Source organism: Mizuhopecten yessoensis, unplaced genomic scaffold, assembly GCF_002113885.1.
Source record: "Mizuhopecten yessoensis strain PY_sf001 unplaced genomic scaffold, ASM211388v2 scaffold716261, whole genome shotgun sequence".
Classification (NCBI taxonomy): Eukaryota; Metazoa; Mollusca; class Bivalvia; order Pectinida; family Pectinidae; genus Mizuhopecten; species Mizuhopecten yessoensis.
In genome coordinates, this window is record NW_018480028.1 from 323,301 (window position 1) to 348,844 (window position 25,544).

General features: G+C 35.9%; 2 protein-coding genes across 3 annotated transcripts in view; one reads left to right on the forward strand and one right to left on the reverse strand.

The window, feature by feature from the left end:
* Positions 1–2,526: 2,526 nt before the first annotated feature.
* On the reverse strand, positions 2,527–21,109 carry LOC110442402 (histone acetyltransferase type B catalytic subunit-like). The gene is made up of 11 exons (XM_021485998.1): positions 21,064–21,109; positions 19,113–19,184; positions 17,015–17,090; positions 16,322–16,445; positions 14,727–14,868; positions 12,371–12,524; positions 11,515–11,619; positions 9,304–9,410; positions 8,774–8,925; positions 6,955–7,071; positions 2,527–4,599 (listed from the first exon to the last, which is right to left on the reverse strand). Exons 1-11 carry the CDS (start codon positions 21,068–21,070, stop codon positions 4,429–4,431), a joined length of 1,227 nt encoding a protein of 408 aa, XP_021341673.1. The 5' UTR covers positions 21,071–21,109; the 3' UTR covers positions 2,527–4,428.
* A 105-nt stretch (positions 21,110–21,214) lies between these two features.
* Positions 21,215–25,544, forward strand: part of LOC110442401 (calcium-binding mitochondrial carrier protein Aralar1-like) — a 42,068-nt gene continuing 37,738 nt past the window's right edge. Inside the window, exons 1-2 of one of the 2 annotated variants that reach the window (XM_021485996.1) lie at positions 21,215–21,267; positions 21,391–21,459. In XM_021485996.1, the coding sequence (XP_021341671.1) occupies positions 21,250–21,267; positions 21,391–21,459 (87 nt within the window). In that variant the 5' untranslated portion in view covers positions 21,215–21,249. The remainder of the gene's footprint in view (positions 21,268–21,390; positions 21,460–25,544) is intronic. The other variant, XM_021485997.1, reaches the window with a different exon arrangement.

The following is a 25,544-nucleotide window of genomic DNA, read 5'->3' on the forward strand; positions in this document are numbered from 1 at the left end:
CCCCCCCCCAAACACACACACACAATGATGAGTAACCGAACAAGTGATGACTGTGTTAAGAATGCTCAACAATCCTAAATAATTGATTTTACGGGGCAATCGGTCTGCTGATGACGTCAGAACACAAACTGCACTTTTACACTTGACATGAATCTACTGTGAAATCACTGATTTTCGTGGGTTTTTTAACTTTGTTGATTTCGAGGGTAATCATCATCTATGAATTCATAGATCCACAAAGTAATTACATGTTTGATATGAAGCAATTCTCCGCTGATCGGGTACTCGCAATCCGTGTTGCAATCCACGGATCATGCACCCAGGAAATGTTTTGTTTTTAAACCACCTTTCGGACCCTCAAAATTATCTGATTTTACAGTATTGATTCTGTAACGCGGCTACAAACATGGACTGTACATTTCATGTCGTCATGTTAATCTTTTTAACGAGATAAGGAAATATGCTGCAGAATTAGGTATCAAGATCATGTAATCGTGTTGAAAATCCCAAATTTTGTTTCAGTTTTTATACCGATGTTCCCTTGGGGTCCTATATTTCCCCCTTCATTGCTACCGCCAAAATCTCCAGGTTTAAGTTTTGGTGCTGTTCCTCCCTCGGTGGTCAAAGGTTATTGCACAGACTGTGTTGCTGAAAATTTGGTGATATGGTGAACTTAGTTTCACGTTACATATAAAGATAAATGTTTCTACCAGAATAGTGATCTGTGTTCCCACCAAGTCCTACATTGCCGAACAGAAGTCACAGAAACACATGTTTAAACTTCTGATTTTGCCTTAACTCCTTTTATATTCCTGGAATAGGCAAGGTATGTTACACTACAACCATTCTTGCAATTTCTTGCAGAAGGTCTTGAAGATATAGACTGAATGTCATGTATGGTTTACAGGTCCATGATAGGAACCAAAATATCATATGACCTTGACAGGAGCAAAGGAAGCCTCAATATGGCATACAGGATACCATGGAAGGAGCCAATGAATCGTATCAAGGGAATCAGGGGACCAACACCATACACCCCAATGATAGGGGAACTATAACATACACTGTCATACAGCGGAGGACCATACACCCCAATGATAGGGGAACTATTACATACACTGTCATACAGCGGAGGACCATACACCCCAATGATAGAGGAACTATTACATACACTGTCATACAGCGGAGGACCATACACCCAAATGATAGGGGAACTATTACATACACTGTCATACAGCGGAGGACCATACACCCCAATGATAGGGGAACTATTACATACACTGTCATACAGCGGAGGACCATACAACTATGAAAAGCGCCAAACACAGAGAGACTCTGGACTTTGAAAGAAGCCAAACATAACCTGGAACTTCACAATTATAAGAAGCTATGATTTTTTAACATATTTGGCCAATGTGACATTGTGAGTCAAGGATAAGAATGTATTATAGGAAGCTTCACAGTACCCCTACCACATGTAGCAACTGGCCAAATAGCATGGCCCTAAGTTTTCTGTAACTTGAGATAACGTTTAAGGCTTTTATAAAAAAACGTTGATGATATTTTAACCAAATCAGCTCTTGAGCTAACCTTTGACCTCAATAAATTAGATTTGCATAACTCGTGCCCATAACAAACTGAAGTATTATGTCTCCAGATCGTTTTAAATGTCATCTTAAGATATTCAACATATTTAACCCGTGACTTTGAAAGGTTACCCGAGGTCAAAGTATCTTTTATACTAGAAAACTTTGTATCACTCCATCCCAGGTACTTACAGTTCTATACCACCATCATAACACTGGGCCATTGGAAAGTTAGACGAATTGACCATTGATCTGACCACAATATTTGCACTGCTGGTATACATAGCTCTAGACCTTATGGTTCCTTAGATCAAGTTGTTTACTTTTTACATATATTCCTAACCTGTGAATTTGAAAGAAGGTGAAGGTCATTAATAAGAAAAAACTTCCTAGCCCCCAATCCTGGGTAAAAAACTGGCCAAACACTGTAAACCTAGAAAAATCATTAAATCAATCCAAGAAATAGTGGAGGGTGGATGATGCACCAAAGCGTTACCTCAAAGGCTTCTCCTGTTGGCTGAAACCCAGATTGAACTGAAAAGGAGGGATTCATGGATAACTCCATACCCACCATGTTTTTATATGCATCCAAAACAGAAATGAGATTGCACTGACCGCGTTTTTGTATGAAACACACAATGATGTATATGCATACCGACTTTTATCTCCCTACACTGAAGCTTTGGGAGGGAAATAACCGATACCTGTGCTTCAGTACTAGAGGTCAAGGTCAAAGAGAAAAAATTGATGGATGGACAATGGACCACATCATAATTATATCAGTCACCTGGCATGAAGTGTTGTAAATATAATTAAGTATTGAAAATGTTACAATTATGCAATGAGTAAGCTTCCATCTCTATTCCACTGTTTTGTAATAAGTGCCTCTCGCACCATGTAGCAGGCACTTAAAAAAGTAAGAATATAACGATTACTTTGGTAAGTTTTTTCATTTTTATTTTTCTTGGCATTCAAGTCAAATTCCATTCATTCAGCATAACCAAGAATTCAAATAAATAAAATTAGCACTTTTCAGAATCATAAACCACCGTTTTGTCTACACTTCCTTAAGTGGTATACAAATGTTTACTAATCCATGTACATTTAATGTGACAGACAGTAACATTATTTGTCTACAGTGACTGACAACAGTCAAAGCTGCAAACTCTCAGAAACCACATGTTCTTCAGGTGTCATGCATGGTACAGTTAAGGTAGCATACACCCTTAAGTGAGGTGATCAAACAAAATTAACGGCACTTAATATTTCAATACTTTTGAAATTTAACAATTGAAAATTAGAATCAATTTTTATAAAACTTTTTTTCTTTGAAATTACTTCTTAGATCACATACACCAACACTGGGTTATGTCACAACACTGTAGATAGCCTATAATTCACACAAACTTTATTAACATGTAAATTCACATTAAGCATCAGTCACAAATACTGTGAAATCTCTTGTTTTTGTGGGGTTTTAATTTTCGTTCATTTCATGGGTTATCATCATTCACAAGTTCATAGGTCTACCAAGTAATTACAAGTTTGATATAAAGCAATTCTCAGTTTGAGTGGGTACTCAAAATTCAAAAAATCATGTACCTCTAAAATATGGGCCTCACGAAAATATCTGATTTCACAGTATTGCGTGCATTTTTTTTTTCATTTTTCTTTTCAAAGTCTTTTTAAAGTCATAAAATAATATTCCTACAGTAGATGTACACAATTATTACTTCAATATCCTCATTGACTACTAATGTGAAAATAAACAAATAAAGTCCTTTCTCCAAGATGTGGTATGAGAAAAGCAGAGTTTGTCTCCCACCCTTTACAGGCGTGTCCCCTGTATTACTAGGTTTCAGGTATCCTCCTGAAATCAAGATGATGAAGCTAAACATTCCTTTTACACCTATTGGATGTTGGTTCTGTTACACAGTGTGTTACTCTGTTGATATAGCATTGTGTAGATATGGGTCACAGAGGTCAATAAAGTAGACTTACTCATTCACCCCTGAAGACAAATTTGAACTCTACCAATTCAAAGGTTGGAATAGTCCATTATGAAATTTCAGGGGTGAATGAGTTAATGTCAAAATCAGTATTCAATGGAGACAACATGTGAAAGGAAAACCAATTGAAAACTATTGTTTTGAACATATTATCACTATGAGGGAAGAACAGAACATAGTATCGCTATGAGGGAAGAACAGAACATATTGTGCTATGAGGGAAGAACAGAACATATTATCGCTATGAGGGAAGAACAGAACATATTATCGCTATGAGGGAAGAACAGAACCATCCCCTGCTGTGAGCCTCAGGTAAGACAATCGACAAAACCAACTCTTTGGTTGAGATTTTCCAACCATCACAACAGGCTAAGGGTCTGTTATTTTTATCTGAATTTATAACAGTCAAAGAGAAGTGCAATTTGATCAAGATTTAAGTGTTTGTATTTTCCAGGAATGGCTTACCTAGAGGACAACGTTAACCATAATTGAAGTATGGAGCGGAAAATATTATGTATCGATTAAACAATGTGACCTGTCAACAGTACAGAAGTCAAACTTCTCTAGACGACACAAGAAATAGAAAAGATACCACAATAGAAAACAAATATGTGTTAAGTGTTAAACCATGTTATAAATCGTACTTCAATACTTGTATTACTGGACCTTTCTACATACAGTAGATCTACAATAATACTGGAATCATGGAATTAATTCTCCATACCGTTTTACATCTTTTGTGATAGAAGCCAATTTATACATTTCAACTTGCTGTCTGTAGAAATGTTTTTGTGTTTTTTCTCCTTTTTCTCTCTCTTTCACACTTCAGTCACTCAGACAGCCATGTTGAGTCGCTCGATAACATGTCGGTACATGTCTATGTTTTCCTGAAAGGTATTCTCAAGATATGCAAGTCTCTGTTCTTTAGACAAACAACTCAATGTTGCTGATAGTTCATCAGGGCGTAACACTTTCTCCAGCTTGTCAAAGTCACGGCCTTTTTTCTGCAGAAAAACAAAAACAAAAAGTTAAGATGAGTAATTAAGCTATGTATAGGACACAAGTGCCGATTGCAAACATAAACGTAACTTTGACCCTCCACTATCTCTGTCACAGAAGATCCAGGTTTGTGGCAGCCATTTTCACAGGTGAAAAATATCCTCAGAGGCAAGTTAGAACTGAGTTATAGTTGTAAATGTTTGGCAAATGGAAGCAACAGCAGCAATCTTAATCCAAAACATAACAGTCAGTGATTATACTGTTAGATATATCCTCTATATATCACTCCCACAAAGTATGAGTAAAGTTAATATATCCTCTACACATCACTCCCACGAAGTATGAGTTAAGTTAAATATATCCTCTACACATCACTCCCACGAAGTATAAGTAAAGTTAAATATATCCTCTACATATCCCTCCCACGAAGTATGAGTAAAGTTAAATATATCCTCTACATACCACTCCCACGAAGTATAAGTAAAGTTAAATATATCCTATACATATCACTCCCACGAAGTATGAGTAAGGTTAAATATATCCTCTATATATCACTCCCACGAAGTATGAGTAAGGTTAAATATATCCTCTACATATCCCTCCCACGAAGTACAAGTTAAGTTAAATATATCCTCTACATATCACTCCCAGGAAGTATGAGTTAAGTTAAATATATCCTCTACATATCACTCCCACGAAGTATAAGTAAAGTTAAATATATCCTCTACATATCACTCCTACGAAGTATGAGTTAAGTTAAATATATCCTCTACAAATCACTCCCACGAAGTATGAGTTAAGTTAAATATATCCTCTACATATCACTCCCACGAAGTATAAGTAAAGTTAAATATATCCTCTACATATCACTCCCACGAAGTATGAGTAAAGTTAAATATATCCTCTACATATCCCTCCCACGAAGTATAAGTTAAGTTAAATATATCCTCTACATATCACTCCCACGAAGTATGAGTAAAGTTAAATATATCCTCTACACATCACTCCCACGAAGTATGAGTTAAGTTAAATATATCCTCTACACATCACTCCCACGAAGTATGAGTAAAGTTAAATATATCCTCTACACATCACTCCCACGAAGTATGAGTAAAGTTAAATATATCCTCTACACATCACTCCCACGAAGTATGAGTAAAGTTAAATATATCCTCTACACATCACTCCCACGAAGTATGAGTAAAGTTAAATATATCCTCTACATATCACTCCCATGAAGTATAAGTAAGGTAAAATATATCCTCTACACATCACTCCCACGAAGTATGAGTAAAGTTAAATATATCCTCTACACATCACTCCCACGAAGTATGAGTAAAGTTAAATATATCCTCTACACATCACTCCCACGAAGTATGAGTAAAGTTAAATATATCCTCTACACATCACTCCCACGAAGTATGAGTAAAGTTAAATATATCCTCTACACATCACTCCCACGAAGTATGAGTAAAGTTAAATATATCCTCTACACATCACTCCCACGAAGTATGAGTAAAGTTAAATATATCCTCTACACATCACTCCCACGAAGTATGAGTAAAGTTAAATATATCCTCTACACATCACTCCCACGAAGTATGAGTAAAGTTAAATATATCCTCTACATATCACTCCCATGAAGTATAAGTAAGGTTAAATATATCCTCTACACATCACTCCCATGAAGTATGAGTAAAGTTAAATATATCCTCTACATATCACTCCCATGAAGTATAAGTAAGGTTAAATATATCCTCTACACATCACTCCCACGAAGTATGAGTAAGGTTAAATATATCCTCTACACATCACTCCCACTGCACCCTGGGTTTTAGTATATACAGTTACCTCCCCTTAATTTCGTTTTGGAATTAACAGTAGCACAGTTGGGCCAGAACCCCTCCATTGACCACGTAGCACAGTCAGTTTAAGCTACTGTACAACAATCTGAGGTCCAGGGTTTGATTCCAGGGTAGCTCCACTGGACTTTTACCAGCAGAACACTGTTGATTACATATTATTTATCTAACCTTTACTACGTTTTCAACACAAGTCCCACAAGGTATGGTTATTGTCTCAGATATAATTTATCAACTGATGCTGGGAAAACAGTTCCCAATTCTTATTTATAGATTTTGGCAGTGGAACGGAGATCCTTAAACTGATATGGAAATATCGATGTTGGCAATACAGTACTTCTGAAATCTATGAATAAATATTCATGTGTCGCTAATTTCCTTTGTTTTGGTCAAAGCATATATACGCCTAGATTCCAGTTTTCAAATATCACTATTGTTAAGCAGTTATATTTTGTGAGGGATTTTGAACTTGTGAGGTAGTATGATGGGCTTGTTTACCTGGAAGGGTGCGTTGAGTCGACGTTTGATGTCAAGTCTGTAGGCCCGATACATCTCCTTGTCACTCGTGTCGGTTGCCTTCAATCTAAGGATCTCGTATATTCTCCGTGACTGTCGCTGAAATTATTTGAAAATTTATAAATCTAAAATTGAAGTTATTTTCAAAATTGATGGCAGAAAGATTTGTGAGTGTATCTGTGACCATTGTGAGACTGATTACAATGACCGTTAGTTACAAATGTGTAAATGTTACAAGACAAAGATTTTAGTACAAAAGTCTTACTTTTTCAATAGGAATATTCTGACAGACTCTTAGTTCCGAATTTTTCATAAATATATGGAAAGATTTTTTTATCAAGATGATAATTCACAGCAGGAGGGCAATTTTGATTTCTGTTTATCAATCTAGTTTAAAAAAAAAAAAATCTTTCTGGATAAGAACTTCCCTAAATTTTTAAGGAATCCAGCTAAACTCTTTCTGTGTGCTTCTATAATCAATGAATGGAAAGTACAATGCAGAACCAAATCAGTGCTAATGATTGACGATACAGGTAATTCCGTAATTCTAGATAGCCTGTGGTTTTAACATACCCTGTATTCTGCATACACACACGCAAGCACACATACACTGAACACATGGAGGCACGTCCTTAAATGATCTTAGCTGTTCATAGGACGTTAAACAAAATTAAACCAAACCAGAATTTTATCAGCATAAGCAACACCAACTGCACACCGTCAATCATTTCCTGCCTTGTTTGAATGAGAGCCACCAGAGGAACACTTGCTAGTGACAATTTTATTTTAAGATGTGACATTGACCTTTGATGGAAAATATAAAAATGAAATAGGGATTTTGATTGCATGATGACCCAAACGATTATCAAGCATAATAATAATAATAATAATAATAATAATAATAAACTTTATTTATTGATACAAAACCTGTTTAGCAAAGCTAATCTTCCACAGGGTCCTCTGTTAGTAAAATTGGTTAGTTAAAAGACAAAGTAGTATCACATCAAATAAATGTACATAAAATAATTGTTGGTCTACTAAAACAGCAATTCATATCACAGTTATTTCATAATTTAAACGGTCGTTCAATACAATTACAATAAAATTATCACAGAAGCACGAAATATATTCCGTGCTTAACCCATTATGGTTTTCATTAAAAGACAAACTGTCTAATTTACATATATGCTAATGTAGCAAAAGCTAAAAATTGACAGAATACACGCTAATATAGTGAAAATAAAACAAATCAAAGCTGTATCTAAAAAGTATAATAGTAAAAATAAAAGACAATTAAACCGCATTCTTAATGTTACCAATCATATTTTGTTTGAGTTTTGTCAAGGAGGAAGAGAGTCTTACTTCAACTGGTAAATTATTCCAAATCTGGCTCCCTTGTACCAAAAAGTGTTTCGCATCTTGGTAATTACAGGAAGAGTTGCATAGGAATCGGTCACATAACCGCTTTTAGAGTTATTTCTGAAACCACTAAACTTTCATGAGCACCTAAAGTAAACAACTTGTGTAAAATGGCAGACCTTTCTTTCATCAAAAACTATGAAATTTTGAGAACCTGTAAACCGTAAGACTTTATCAGAAGTGAAAATCCCCGAGATTTTGCCTCTCTGTTTATCTGGCTTACATCGGCATGTTTGTATGTAATGAGGTAAAATGTTAGGCACTTCCTCAACTGCTGCTTTGTTTCTCCTCAGAATAATTGTTACTACAGATATCAGCATAACACAACAAATTATAGTAATTCCACACTTTTTATAAACGGCCTTGTGGATGCTTTACTTACCTTGTTTAACTTAAGTTTTTCTCTTGTCTCCTTCGCCATCTCCTCCGAGAACCCACTCTTGAGTTTGGAAACCTCGTAACTTGCAAGCTTCATGCAGTTACGTGCATCAACAAAGTCACGTAACCGCTGGAAGTTTTCTGAAGGGTCTTCAACTGGATCAGGCAGAAATGTTTTCACAGTTAGATAGGCGAACAATGCAAGAGACCCGAATAGGTCATCTGATTTTTTAAAACCTCACGTTTAAATTCCAAATGAACAAGAATAGACAAACTAAGCCCATGCCAAAGATGAAATAAGAATTATATTCTGATGATGATGGAAATACAGCTTTAACATGCGTCTTCTCCAAAAACTCAGTTTTTACTACTCCTATTCAAACAATTTTGATTTTACTTATCCACATTTCTTTAACAACAAAACTTGTCACATGCTGTTGAAATATAATTCAAATATGTAAAAGCGGCAATACATTAAATTGTATTGTCACCTGCCCTATGACCCTGTGGATAAATATGTCCTCCATTGCTTACCTGTGATGTCCATGACCTCTGACCTTGTGTAACAGTCGTTGTAAAATGTCTGTACCAAGTGACACCCATGACCTTGCTTTTGGAACGGTGGTAAAACTAAAACTTGGCTGCAATAAATGATACAAATGTTTGTGACTTGTCTGCATTTACTCTTTACACTGGGGGCATGATAATCCAACCTTTCATGTTCCCAACCAGTTACTTTACACTGGGGGCATGATAATCCAACCTTTCATGTTACCAGCCAGTTACTTTACACTGGGGCATGATAATTCAACCTTTCATGTTCCCAGCCAGTTTCTTTTCACTGGAGGCATGATAATCCAACCTTTCATGTTCCCAGCTAGTTACTTGATTATGAGTTAGTTGATTTGCTGGGACTGGGGCATGATAATCCAACCTTTCATGTTCCCAACCAGTTACTTTACACTGGGGGCATGATGATCCAACCTTTCATGTTCCCAGCCAGTTACTTTCCACTGGGGGCATGATAATCCAACCTTTCATGTTACCAGCCAGTTACTTTACACTGGGGCATGATAATTCAACCTTTCATGTTCCCAGCCAGTTTCTTTTCACTGGAGGCATGATAATCCAACCTTTCATGTTCCCAGCCAGTTTCTTTACACGGGGGCATGATAATTCAACCTTTCATGTTCCCAGCCAGTTACTTTACACTGGGGGCATGATAATCCAACCTTTCATGTTCCCAACCAGTTACTTTACACTGGGGGCATGATAATCCAAGCTTTCATTTGCCCAGCCAGTTACTTTACACTGGGGCATGATAATTCAACCTTTCATGTTCCCAGCCAGTTTCTTTTCACTGGAGGCATGATAATCCAACCTTTCATGTTCCCAGCTAGTTACTTGATTATGAGTTAGTTGATTTGCTGGGACTGGGGCATGATAATCCAACCTTTCATGTTCCCAACCAGTTACTTTACACTGGGGGCATGATGATCCAACCTTTCATGTTCCCAGCCAGTTACTTTACACTGGGGGCATGATAATCCAACCTTTCATTTTCCCAGCCAGTTACTTTACACTGGGGCATGATAATTCAACCTTTCATGTTCCCAGCCAGTTTCTTTTCACTGGAGGCATGATAATCCAACCTTTCATGTTCCCAGCCAGTTACTTGATTATGAGTTAGTTGATTTGCTGGGATATTTTGGTACAGTTAACAGCCTATCACTCCACTAAGACACTCGCTGGACAATGAGATAACCTAATTCATGGAGACTGGGTTACGGTAAAACTAAAACTTGGCTGCAATAAATGATACAAATGTTTGTGACTTGTCTGCATTTACTCTTTACACTGGGGGCATGATAATCCAACCTTGCATGTTCCCAGCCAGTTGCTTTACACTGGGGGCATGATAATCCAACCTTTCATGTTACCAGCCAGTTACTTTACACTGGGGCATTATAATCCAACCTTTCATGTTCCCAGCCAGTTACTTGATTATGAGCTAGTTGATTTGCTGGGATATTTTGGTACAGTTAACAGCCTATCACTCCACTAAGACACTCGCTGGACAATGAGATAACCTAATTCATGGAGACTGGGTTACGGTAAAACTAAAACTTGGCTGCAATAAATGATACAAATGTTTGTGACTTGTCTGCATTTACTCTTTACACTGGGGGCATGATAATCCAACCTTTCATGTTCCCAGCCAGCTACTTTACACTGGAGGCATGATAATCCAACCTTTCATGTTCCCAGCCAGTTACTTGATTATGAGTTAGTTGATTTGCTGGGATATTTTGGTACAGTTAACAGCCTATCACTCCACTAAGACACTCGCTGGACAATGAGATAACCTAATTCATGGAGACTGGGTTACTGGGACATTTCTGTGCACTAAAAGGCCTATCACTGCCCTTAGACACTGTCTGGACAATTGGACAACCTAATTTGTGGTGGCTGGGTTGCTGGGGCATTTTGATATAGTAAACGGCCTATCATTGCCCAAAGACACTATTTCTGGTTTACCTACAGACATAATTTAAGAGCAAACCCTTAACTTTTTTGTCATTTTATGACTAGCACTGTAAAAGGCAAGATCCTTGTTCTATAAAACCTATGTAAAATATGTAATAAAATAACATCATTTCCCTACCTACCGTTCCTAATTATGTTAAAGAGTGAAAGCACAAATAGAGAATAATTTCTATTAGGCCTCACAGACTTGAGGATTACCTTATTCTAGGACGAACTTTCGCTGGATATGCGTAGTAATTGTAAGCAGTCATGTATCCTGCGATAGCGTACATAGGGTTTCCATTGACCTTGTATCTTTCAAACCTGAAACATAGAAATCAACAGGTTAATCCTTGATTACCCCACCATACTGCAGGACATTATACAACATTCCTCTCGGCAGGCTCTTTCACATTCAGGTTTGTAAGCATGGCAAACAGCCTTAATCACTGTGAAATCAGATATTTTCATGGTGTCCGAATTTCCTGGTTTTCACAAAACACATTGATTTGTAGGTACATGAATTTGTGAATCTACCCAGTCAAATTGCTTTATGTCAGACCTGTAATTACTTCCTGCACCTATGAATTCCTGGATTAAAAATACCCATGAAATTGACGAAATTAAAAATTTCACAAAAATTAGTGATTTCACAGTAGTGCTACTAAAATGGGGCCCTCCTCCTCCCTGAAACAGTTGGGTTGTCCTCCATTTTTCAAGGACTATTCTATAAAACTAAGGATATTAGAGCTAGTCTTGAAAATCCATAAAAAATATCTCCAAACGTGGAATAGATGGAGAACACTGGTTGATTTTGTCCATTGTGGATTGAGCAGCCTAATTAACAAATGTCTGCTTTTCCATTTATCTGTTAACTGGTGGCTTTCTTTCCACCCTATAGCATACTCTCAGAATAGATCATTGTTTAAAATGACCTCATCTATTTGGAAATTCTCCCACAAACTTGAAAGCTTTTTATTTTCTTTATACCAGTAATAACAAAAGGTTTTATGAAACAAGAACTTCATTTTTGTTCTGTCAAATAGAAGTATTGCTAAGAACCACCATTACATACAAGAGATAAAACATCCATCGATCATCGTCCACGTCTATGTAGGAGGCAGCGTCGATGAAGAAGAGGATAAATGTCTGAAGGTGTTCGTGGTATTCCCGAAATCCCGGTGCCGATATGTCTGTCTTGTATATCTCAAAGTGTCTCTCCTCATTGTCTGAAACACACAAAATATATATGATTTGTCACAGGCATTTATGTACACATATTTTCGTTGAATTTATGGAGTTATTTTTCTGTGTCAAACTTTTGCATTTTCAATCCTCAAACAAATTCACGGTGTTGAAAATAAATGAAATTCTGTAACTCTCTAACATTGATAAGAAATGGTCTAAATTTCTATTCTTACTGAAAATATAGCAAAAATAGAACCTCTATTAAAACTAGGGTTGCAACGATACAGTAACATGACAATATGATAGGTATCACGATACAGTAAAATGACAATATGACAGGTATCACGATTCTGTAACATGACAATATGATATGTATCACGATACAGTAACATGACCCTATGATAGGTATCACGATACAGTAAAATGACAATATGATAGGTATCACGATACGGTAACATGACAATATGATAGGTACCACGATCCAGTAACATGACAATATGATAGGCATCACGATACAGTAACATGACAAAATGACAGGTATCACGATACAGTAACATGAAAATATGATAGGTATCACGATACATTAACATGACAATATGAGAGGTATCAAGGTACAGTAACATGACAATATGATAGTTATCACGATACAGTAACATGACATTATGATAGGTATCACGATACAGTGACATGACAATATGATAGGTATCATGATACAGTAAAATGACAATATGACAGGTATCACGATTCTGTAACATGACAATATGATATGTATCACGATACAGTAACATGACAATCTGATAGGTATCACGATACAGTAACACGACAATATGATAGGTATCACGATACATTAACATGACAATATGATAGGTATCACTATCCAGTAACATGACAATATGACAGGAATCACGATACAGTAACATGAAAATATGATAGGTATCACGATACATTAACATGACAATATGATAGGTATCACTATCCAGTAACATGACAATATGACAGGAATCACGATACAGTAACATGAAAATATGACAGGTATCACGATACAATAACATGACAATATGAAAGGTATCATGATACAGTAACATGACAATACGACAGGTATCACGATACAGTAACATCACAATATGATAGGTATCACGATACAGTAACACGACAATATGATAGGTATCACGATACATTAACATGACAATATGATAGGTATCACGATACAGTAACATGACAATATGAGAGGTATCAAGATACAGTAACATGACAATATGATAGGTATCACGATACAGTAACATGACAATATGATAGGTATCACGATACGACACATATCACGATACATATAGGATGTGAACAGTAGAGTGAAAAGATACATGTATGTTGCAAATTTCTAATGGCAATATTACAACAGGAAATAGACATGGTCCAAAATGTTCATGACTTTAAAGTTTCATACAATTCACGTCTTTTGACGTCACTACATGCTGAGCTTGAGCTGTCGTTTCCAATGTTGGAACGAATATGAGGAGACTAAATTCATAAGCAAAAAAATCGGGAAAATGTTGTAGGTGTATTGTGGCCTCCCCGGAAAATGTTGTAGGTGTATCGTGGCCTCCCCGGAAAATGTTGTAGGTGTGTCGTGGCCTCCCGAAACATTTGGACAATATTTCAGTACATGGAACTCTCCCATGTCGAAAACTTACTTCCATACAAAATTTGATAACTAGGTGCAGAGGCGTCACGATTCACCACGATCTGAATATTAGTGTATGCCGCTTCAGCCAAAACGTCAGTGAAACGTTCAATTTTAATTGGCTGATCTCTTAACCCTCAGACAATCGGCTGTGAGGATACAATTTTCACAAAGTATTCATAACTAAATGGCAGACTGCGGTAAGAAAATGACAATTTGTGATACTCAGGCAAGCTTCAAGTCAAAAGTGTGGAAACACTTTGAATTCCCGTGTATCGACGGCTTATATATCTCATTTGGTTTATTTTTTTAAAATAAAGGTGTATCGAATCGAAATTATCAAAACGATGGTTAGACAACAAAATAATCACCCAACAAAAGCATATTTGGCAAATGAATGTTCGCCATTCATCTTTCTATGGCGTCACAATCCACTTTTATATGACGTCACAATTTAGTGTATGCTATTCTGCACAGCGCTATCTCCCCCTTGGGGTGACAAGCTGATCTCTCTTGGCTAGAACAGGAGACATACCTGTGAAGGACGGGAGAATCGTTTGCGTACCTTTGATGACTTTGTAACTGTGCATCATCTCGCCGAACGGTTTAAATGTGGCGTCCTTCTCCAGGTAGGCTGTGAACATGTCTTTGTTTGTGAGGTACCCTGGAGGGAGCTTACTGTTTAACGTCCCTAACACATTATCAGGCTATGGACAAAATAAAACAAACATTTACTGTATGTACGTCATGGAACCATATCGTCTCCTATTAGGACTTCATACAATCATGTCGCATTAGAACATTACAGCTGACACTGACAGAAGCATTCTTTTTTTTTATACAGAATCTGAATATTCTTTTATCCTTTATATACAAAATATTGCAGCAAAACATCTTTCACAATTATGTATCTACGAAGGAAAATAAAATTGAGTCCTCAAGGATTAAAATGAGCATCAGATCTGCGAGTCTTAACCAACAATTTTTTTCGTCTTTCCAACACATAACATAATCTAAGTAACAGCTTATAAATATTCAAAGCAAAGGAACTGTTTATTTTACATTGAATATCAGAAATATTAGGGGGGGGGGGGGGGGCACATCTGCCACTTATAAATATTCAATTCCCTTTGCCCAAAGATTCTCTAGAACAGGTTTGGTTAGGTTAAAATCACTTCAACGGAACAGAAGGAGAAGGATCTTTAATGTTTTTCCTGTATTTCCCCTAATGGGCTCCACTCATCTGCCCCAAAGAAGGGGGTCCACACACCTCAGTTTAAACAAAATTGATATTTTTGTCCCTAAGCATGCTTCAGACTGCATTTAGTTTAAATCCCTTCACTTATATAGTAGGGGAAAAAAACCTTCTATTTCCCCTATTGGGCCCCGCCCCTATGCTTCCAGAGGGGCCACATCCTCTATTTATACAAACTTGAGTCTCCTTTGTCCAAAGATACTCTAGAACAAATTTGGTCAAAATCCTTCTATTGATTGAGAAGAAGATTTTGAAAGATTCACCTATTTCCCCCCTATTTGGCCTCGCCCCTCTGCCCCCCAGGGGGACCATACCCTCTGTTTATACAAAACTGAGAACCCTTTGGCCAATGATGCTCCAAACCAAATTTGGTCAAAATCCCTTCATCGGTACAAAAGGAGATGGATCTTTGATGTTTTCCTCTATTTCCCCTAATGGGCCCCACCCATCTGCCCCTAGAAGGGGGCCCACACACCTCAGTTTATACAAAATTGATTCTTTTGTCCCTAATCATGCTTCAGACTACATTTGCTTTAAATTCCCTTCACTTGTATAGCAGGAGAAAAAAATTCCTCTATTTCCCCTATTGGGCAATCCTTCAATTGGTTGAGAAGACGAAGATTTTTAAAGATTTACCTATTTTCCCTCTATTTGGCCCCGTCCCTCTGCCCCCAGGGGGACCATACCCTCCGTTATACAAAACTGAGAACCCTTTGGCCAATGATGCTCCAGACCAAATTTGGTCAAAATCCTCTGAGCCGTTCAGGACTAGTAGCGTTTTAAAGGAAAAAGTTGACGAACGACAGATGACAGACGACGGACGCGGCGGCATGGGATAAGCTCACTTGGCTGTTGGGCCAGGTGAGCTAAAAACAGGCATTCAATTGTATGAAATTTGTATTTACCTGTATGCCATCAAACCTCTGTGGTGTAACTTTGTCGGAGTATTTCATGTTGATAAAAGTTGAGAGTCTGGCTGCACTGTAGAACATCTCAACCATTAAGTCTTTGTAGCCAAATATACTCTCCCTGTAATACAAGGTAAATTGTAGCCAAATATACTCTCCCTGTAATACAAGGTAAATTGTAGCCAAATATACTCTCCCTGTAATACAAGGTAAATTGTAGCCAAATATACTCTCCCTGTAATACAAGGTAAATTGTAGCCAAATATACTCTCCCTGTAATACAAGGTAAATTGTAGCCAAATATACTCTCCCTGTAATACAAGGTAAATTGTAGCCAAATATACTCTCCCTGTAATACAAGGTAAATTGTAGCCAAATATACTCTCCCTGTAATACAAGGTAAAGTGTAGCCAAATATACTCTCCCTTTATTACAAGGTAAATTGTAGCCAAATATACTCTCCCTGTAATACAAGGTAAATTGTAGCCAAATATACTCTCCCTGTAATTGCCAACTTATTGAAGTCCTCTTCGTCAGAAATTAATTGATTACAATACGAATTACGCAATGTTAGAGCTACTTAAATACCATATCTGTAATACAATGTAAACTGTAGCAGAATGATGTCTGTAATGCAGCTCTCTAATACTGTAACACAAATGATAATATCACGTATTTCTTCACACTTACTGTTCTCCAAATAACTGGTGAGACATTTCAGGTAAAAATGTTGTACTATCATCTTCAATGTCGGACGGTTGTCTTACTGGAAAAAGAACAAGGAAATTCAGTACATACATAAATTTCATATACAATCTTTAAATTATGATGTTACTAATTTGTTTATTTATTTTTAATTTCCATTTTTGACATTGTTAAGTATTATACAGTACACAGTGTTAGCGTTACATTTAATGTATCAGTATCGGCTACATTAACATAATCAATTATCAGTTTATACATTATCAATTATCAGTTTATACATAATCAGTTATCAGTTTATACATTATCAATTATCAGTTTATACATTATCAATTATCAGTTTATACATTATCAATTATCAGTTTATAAATAATCAATTATAAAGGTTTTTGTGTCTCCCTTGTAGTATGTATTAATCAAAAGATTGGAAGCTTTAGATCCATATACCTGAATGTTCTACTCATTAAGCACTGAGCACACATCAATCATCATTTAACATCAATAAAAAGCCTTTTTACGTATATACACAGTAGCTGTTGATCATCTCTAAATAAATTTTCAAATAGAATCTATACTGATGAATCACCGTTTAACTTTTGCAGTGGTAATGAGTTCCATATTTTCCAATTCATTTTCACTTATTTTACAATCCTTGACTCATCACTGATGAAAGCCCTTAAGAAGTTATGAATTAGTGACATTGTAATTTGATGCATACGATACAGTCAGGATGTTAAAATTTGGGTCTATTATTGCAAATAAAATGAACTTCTAGCTACTAAACTTGAATCGATTGCAAATCAAACTAGAACACTGACAGGTCAGTAAGGGCCCCGTCTTGTGGCAATATATCCCCCATAATCATCAGGAAGCAAAACCTACATTTTACATGTACTATGATGCGAGTCTTGTTTCCTTCCACCTCCATATTTGCTGGGCTAACAGAAATGTAAATACCGGTGCAATACTCACTTGTTAGCTTTGCTTTGTTTTATTTCACCTTATATACCTCTTACATCAAAAGCCAGGGTCAAAGTCAGAGATCCACTTTGTCTTTGACCTTTGGACCCAAATGACCTTGACCATTAACCCAGTGACCCTGATCTTTGGTCAGTTGAGTTATTCTTTAATTCCGACCAACTTTGCTTCTTAATATCATAACAAAATATTCTTCAGTGAAATATACAAAACTTGATCTTGACCCTATGGACCCTGTAACCTGGACCTAAGGTCAGTTGACACTGTGTTAACTTCTGAACAACATTGCTTCATAATGTCATAACAAAATGTTCATCAGGGAAAAGGTACAAAATTTAACCTTCGCCTTTGACCCAGTGACCTTGACCTTTGGTCAATTGACTCCTTGTTTAATTCTGAGCAACATTGCTTCAAAGTGTCAAAGCGAAATGTTCACCAGTGAAAAGATATAAAATTTAACCTTGACATTTGATCCAATGACCTTGACCTTTGATCAGATGACTCCTTGTTTAATTCTGATCAACTTTGCTTCATCATGTCATTACAAAATGTTCATCAGTGAAAAGATGCAAAAATTGACTTTGACCTTTGCATCTAATTACCTTGACCTTTGACCTCGACTTTTTACCTCAGTGTGCCTCTTTGTTTAATTCTGAACGACTTTACTTCATAATGTCATAGCGAAATGTTCACCAGTGAAAAGCTACAAAATTTGACCTTGACCCCTGACCCGATGACCTTGACCTTTGGTCAGTTGATTCCTTGTTTAATTCTGATCAACTTTGCTTCATAACGTCATAACAAAATGTTTATAAGTGAAAAGATGTAAAATTTGACCTTGACCTTTGACCTGACTTTTTACCTCAATGTGTATTTTTGTGAACTGAACATGTTGACCAAGTTTCAAGTACATCGGTCAATAAATAACAGTTATTAGCCAGGAACAAAATTTGTGGACGGACAGACAGACAGATTACTATAGGGCACCCGTAGATACGGGGCCCTAATCAACTCCTACAAAGCCAAAACTTTTGAGAAAAACCTCATTAAATACATCAGTTCCTATTACCTGATAGTTAACTGTCCATTATACACGCTGAATAATTACCTAATTTGAAGTGTATGACTTCATTTGCAGAACACTTATAGGCCTCCAGTCGATCTTTTATAAATGATATACCTGCAACATAAAAAATAAAATAAATATATATGCATTTATATTTTTGTCAAACAGAAAACTTTCAGTTTCTTTCAGTTGATTTTAAAGTTAAGTTGCATGTTTTGATCATTCAGGGTTATTTTTGTCGCTAATTTGGGATGGCACCTTCTTGTCTCATATTGGGAAGAAAATATAACAATTTGGAAGAAAATTTCCAGGAAAAACTGCAAATTTCAGGAATAAGGCATACATATGAAATGGTCTTTCCAGTCATTTTTATTTCTTTTTCTTTGCAACGTTTTTAATCTAGTCAAACAAAATTCAACAAAACATTGGCTGATGCAAATAAAAATAAGCAAATTAAACTCAAATTATTCAACTTCATATGTGTACCGAAAAATATTTTTCATCATATATAGTATTGTAAAATATGTGCATTGATTGGGTTGCCTTACAAGCGGCAGCTGTAGGGAATTTCCCTTTAGCTTAACGGTAGAGCATCGGGATGGATAGCCAAGGGTCGCTGGTTTGAGCCCCAGCGACAGCACTATCTTTATCACTATTCCAGTATTGTGGGGTATAAAATCTGTAAGCAAATTCTTTTGATTCAATTTAAGCTTTACATTTTAAGTGGTAATGTGATTGTGACCTTGTATTGCCTTAATCCTGATCTACGTAAGTTTGTGTCATGTCAGCACTAGGCTATATACCTAAGGGATGTTACACTTAGTTGTGATCATCCTTCATGCTACATGTTATAGAGCTGTACCACCTTTATATAAGAGTGCAGTATACTTTTACTTAACAAATTTCAACAGTGATGCACAGCCAGACTGAGGTTCTGACCTGGAAACCTCCAGTCCAGTTCTACTACATTTATCCCTCCTTTTTCTAAGTCTTCGTCCCCAAAGACAACTGTTTACAATGCATTTATTTAGTCATGAAACATCATACAAATGGAAAAATAAACTTTATAGATGCAATACTTCTGGTGGAGTTACATCCATTTTCTAAGTAGCTAACACTAATAGTATTTACATTGTCGTAAATTTATGCAATTTTAAATAATATATTGCAAAAGTTACTGTTAAAGCTATTTGGGTTATTTTTAGTAACAAATCCATACTCCAACTGGCGTATAATAGGCGAGTTTGCATATTATACGCAAGTTGGTGGTTTATCCCCCCCCCCCCCAACGTGTTAAGAGTGACCACAGGGGCACGTTATAAATGTCTGAAATACACACACATGCTATACTTATATGGGTCACAACACACATACACATGTGTGTTGTGACCCATATCAGTATAGCATGTGTGTGTATTTCAGACATTTGTAACGTGCCCTGTGGAGTGACTGAGGAATCAGTCACAAAAACTGACAGTCTGAGTTCAGCTTTCACTACTTGAGGGCTACAGGAATGACAGTTAGGGACCGTGTTATTAACCTGTTGTCAGTAGTCAACAGGTAGCTGGTACCACTACGTTAATTAACATTAATAAGGTATTAGTAAATATGGTGTTGTTCAATTCTTGATGCTACAATAAAGGAAAATTGTCATACTGCTAAGAAAATGTCAAACATAAGGGGGATTGGGCCATCTCGACAACAGGATAGTTTGGTGCCTACATTTCCGACTGACATGAATACTCCAGAGACTGAAGTTATTACAGAATACAGTGGCAACTAAATATAGTTTGTTGACCAGAGGCAGAGAAGTGCGCAGTAAACATGTAATATGAACAATCAACATAAATGCTGTATCCATAAATAACCACCATGTATTACACACACTGTGTAAACACTAATAATTATTATTTCTGGAGTGTGACTTCGGGTTGCATAGAAAGCGAAAAACATTCAACACTCCTTCAGACAGATAGTACATGTTGCTTCTTACCCGCCATTTTCGTAGATCCCGCGACATAAAAACATCTATTTCCGGATCCGGTTATTTCGAGCTTTCTCTAAATTTATCGCTGAGAGAAATGGGAAAATCTATCTACTTTCGCATTCACATTCGCAAGGTCACTAACGGGCCAATCAAACGAAAGGTTTCACGTGATGCCCTTGTAGCACACGAATCATGGCGGCGACGAGAGAAGTAAGGATTTTTCCACGCATGTATATATGTTTTTGTAGCATGCCACCACATGTCACAATGATCAGTGTTGTAAATTTAATGTAAATCCATCTCATCATATTTTGTTGATTATGTATCTTTCAGAATGAAGGCTTTGGTTTTATTTCGAAAATATGGCCCTTTTTGAGAAAAGCAGAATGTGATTCAAAGAAGGTAAACTAGTAAGGTTTGCGGGAAATATTTAGCACTTGGTCTATTACGTATCTCTTACTGCATCCCCTTTATTACCTGGTGACTGATCTTTCAGTTTGAAATAGTATTTAGCATTTAATATGAAAGGCTAGTTCTGATAAACCGTTGCAACTTTCAACTTCCAAGGACTTTGAAGGGCACAAAGTTGCCTCCCTTTAAACGCAAAATGCAGACGATTTTTTAATGTCTGTTGAATTCTCGGTAAAAGCATTTGTTAAGAATTTCTAACAAAAAAAATCTTGAATTTTTCCTATTTGCTTTCATTTTGCCTTACTAATTGTTAACTTTAATATGGAGTATTGCAGTATAATAAAACATCACAAAATATTTTTTGTTATAAAAATGTGATCTACACTGTAAGCTTTGACAAACCGTTCAAGTTAAATCAATCGTTTCTGGGAAATTTTAGAAAAAATCATTAGATAATTTGAAGAAGACAATATTTAAGGCACACTGCATATATGTATCTGAAACTCTGGTTCCAGGAAATCCTGGATCTGCAATTTGATTCATTTTTTAATGAAATTCATTCATATTTCAAAATACTTCCAAAATGGGATTTCAACACCATTTAAAATGTGAACTTGTTTCAAAATATCAATTGCTCTAGATCTGTGTCCAGACAGGAAAATACCTTGCAAATTGGGGTTACATTTGTATTTTGACATTCAAAGTTCGAATTCGATTTAAATTTAGCATAGTGTTAATTTTTAACTATTAATGTTTGTTTCTTTGTTTGTGTCCTTACGCTGTGGCACTCTGTCCCTTATGTAATCCTCTGGTACTTAACGCAAGACATATCAAGAATGTGTTGTCTTTTAATAACCAGAAGTTTAACATCCTACATCCAGATTAATCTAACCTAATTTGGTCAAGAGCATCCTTAGTCAATAGTGTATAAATACAGAATGTGGCCCCTTGATGGCAAGTTGTGGGGTCCAGTAGGGGATATAAAGTTATATCTTTAAAAAAAAATGAGTACAGTTCAAGCAATTTCATTCTAATTTGGTATGAAGCGTCGTTGGACTAAGGGTACACAGCCCTAAAATATTTGGGTCTGGAAGTAAAATGCTAGGGTCAGTCGGTAACCCTAAACAGACATATTTTTTGTTTTGGCCTTACAATAAATGGATGGGGTGGCCCCTCTAAGACCAGATGGGCATTGCCCAAAAGGGAAAATATGGGTAAATCTTCATAAAAATCCTGTTCTACGAGTATTAGTAAAGTTCCCCTTCCTACATCTGCCGTTAGGCCAAGAGTTTTAAATGGTCTGGTGCATCATTAGGACATAGGGCCAGACTAGGTTTCAATGGTGTATGAATGGAAGGTGTTGACATAGGGGCCCGTCCACTGGGGATAAGAATCTTATTAAAAGTTTCCTTGTTCTAATTTTCTATTTGTTGAACCTTTTTCTTTTGATATGCATGTGTTATATCATTTATTTTAAATTAAAAAAGGAAGGGCACAAACCATTCAAGTCCCCTGGCATCTTGTTTTTGTATCACCTGTTATTAAACAGTTAATACCAGGTATATAAAAATAAAGAGTTGTTTGTACATGTATAGGAAATCATGAACAGTAATTTTTCCTTAGTTTCAAACATCTGCCTAATGTTCGGAAAAAAAGAGACTTTATAGAGTTTGAAATATGTTAATATTGAGTTAAATGAAAAATAAGTCTACTTTGCACTATAAAATTGAAAATCAGATATGTATATATCTTGTAATGCATTTGTGACACTGTTATGATTTAAAAAATAATTGGATTGTTGTTACACAAATATGCTGTGATTGATATATCACATTATTGTGGGGGAACCTCATAAGATTTACCGTATTTCATTTAAGCTGTAAACGGTTCTTAAAAAAATTGTAAGCTATGATGGCATCAAATCTGACTTTTCTTTTGACAAAAACTGAAAGATAAAATATACATGTTAGATATACTATAATGAAAACCAGTGCATACTCATGTTACTAATTCATTAAATAAGTTCAGAGTGTATTATTGATATTGTTGCTATTGTGATTTAATACCTGTATCCTTCATCTACTCAATGTAGATGAAGATTTATTTACTTAGAAAACACGTTTTATATAATATTTTTCTCTTGAAAACACTTCCAAATCAACCTGCAAAAAATCTTGTTTTCATAGTATTTTAACACGGGGAAAACAAAATGGCGGCTATTTCCGACACCCATCTGCCTCCCTAATAAATAACTCATGTTACCTGTAACTTTTCTACAGCTTGTGTTGCAATGGTTTCAGAACTACCTTGATATTGTATGCTAGATATGTTTTTTGTTTCAGACTCGAATGTGAAGTGCATGTTTCCCCTGTTCTGGTGCATCAGTGTCTTTATTATTTTAATTTTGTTTACTAAATTGCATGTCAGATTCTCTTTCCTCAGTTGTTGAAAACAACTGTATCTCATCTTTTTCTGTCATTTTATCATAAACTGCATGGACCTTTGTTGTTATAAGGCCAAGCCAAACAAAATTACACTTTGTTTCCTGTTTCAGGTATAACAAAAATAGGGTATATGTAGGAAGGAAGAAGGATACATTGCATAGGTAGAAAGGAAAAGTTACCCCCTCAACTGCTTCCCTGCAACCCAAACGATACCATGTTAAATCATGATCACCCTGTAGTTTTGATACAAATTCAATAATTATGCACATTAACTTGAAAACAAACCTGAATCTAAAACTTACAATCCAATGCTAATGTTTTAGGTACAGTCAGAGGTAAAGAAGGTTTTGTTTGGCCTCATCATTTTCTTTGAAAATCTATACATGTGTAATATTTACTTAATTTTAGTGAACTTTATTGTATCAAATAGAAAAAAGCTTTATCTTGTACCAAAATCATTGTGTACAGAGTTATGGCCATTAATCATTTTCATCCATCTTGTCATCTTGTCTGTGTTGATTTCCATCTCATGATCTCGGGTGTTGTGCTGCTCTCATGGTATTTTCCAAAATTATAAATGTAGGCGACAGCTACCTATACTTGGAACTCATATTCGTGTTATAACTTTTGAATTACCTGTGCTACTGTCAGATAAGTGTTATGATAGGTCGAGATCAGCCATGGATGTTTTCACCTTTTTCTCCATCTGATCTTGTAATGGTCATCATTATATATATCGTTGTTATGGATGGTCCCGAATAATCAATTAAGAATTATCAATGTAGTTTTGTACATTATTCCTCAATTTGATATGAAGAATCAATGCCATATTATTTAAATAGGTAAATGAACTCGTCATCAGTTTTATTTTCATATCAATTTGCATGGAGCCTCAAATTCATTTAAATTGTGAGGCAAAATCATGTACACGAAAAACCTTTCATATCTATACTGAACACTGTTATTGGGAAGGTAATTGATCATAAACAGCCTAGAACTGTCCAACCATTCTGAGGTGTTCATACATATGTATATCTATACAACACTGACTTATTGTGCATTACTTTTACATAATAGTACGTTATATACTCAGATTTTTTTTTATAAATCTTTCACCTGGTCTGATATAACACAGGTAATTAGGATTATGCTGTTAAAGAATGAGTATAAAAGTACATCAATGTATTTCTATCGAATGGTTAATTAGTTTACACTTGCTTGCATTATTTGAATAACAGATAAGACAGTTTTTAACATAACAAGCTCTGATTGCTGTAATAAGGGTGGAACCAGTGATTTTAGAAATGAAACTTCAATGCTTAGCGCAATTGTTTTGATTTTTTCCAATTTTTTTTTAATTATTTCCAGAATTCAAAGTGATCTGGTTGGTTTTATTGTGTATGTGACAACTTCTGACATACATTAGTACAGTGGAGGTTTCGAAGCTCCCATGGGACACATACATGTACATATTGATAAAGTGACAAATGCAATCTTTCAGATTAATATACCTTTTGATAAAAGGAAATTAAAATTCAGCTTAGAAGTAGGTTAAAGAGATCTTCAAGTCTCTACCACATTGGGAAAATAATCAAATCAAGTACGAGGTTTGCTGTTCAGAGGAAAAATGTT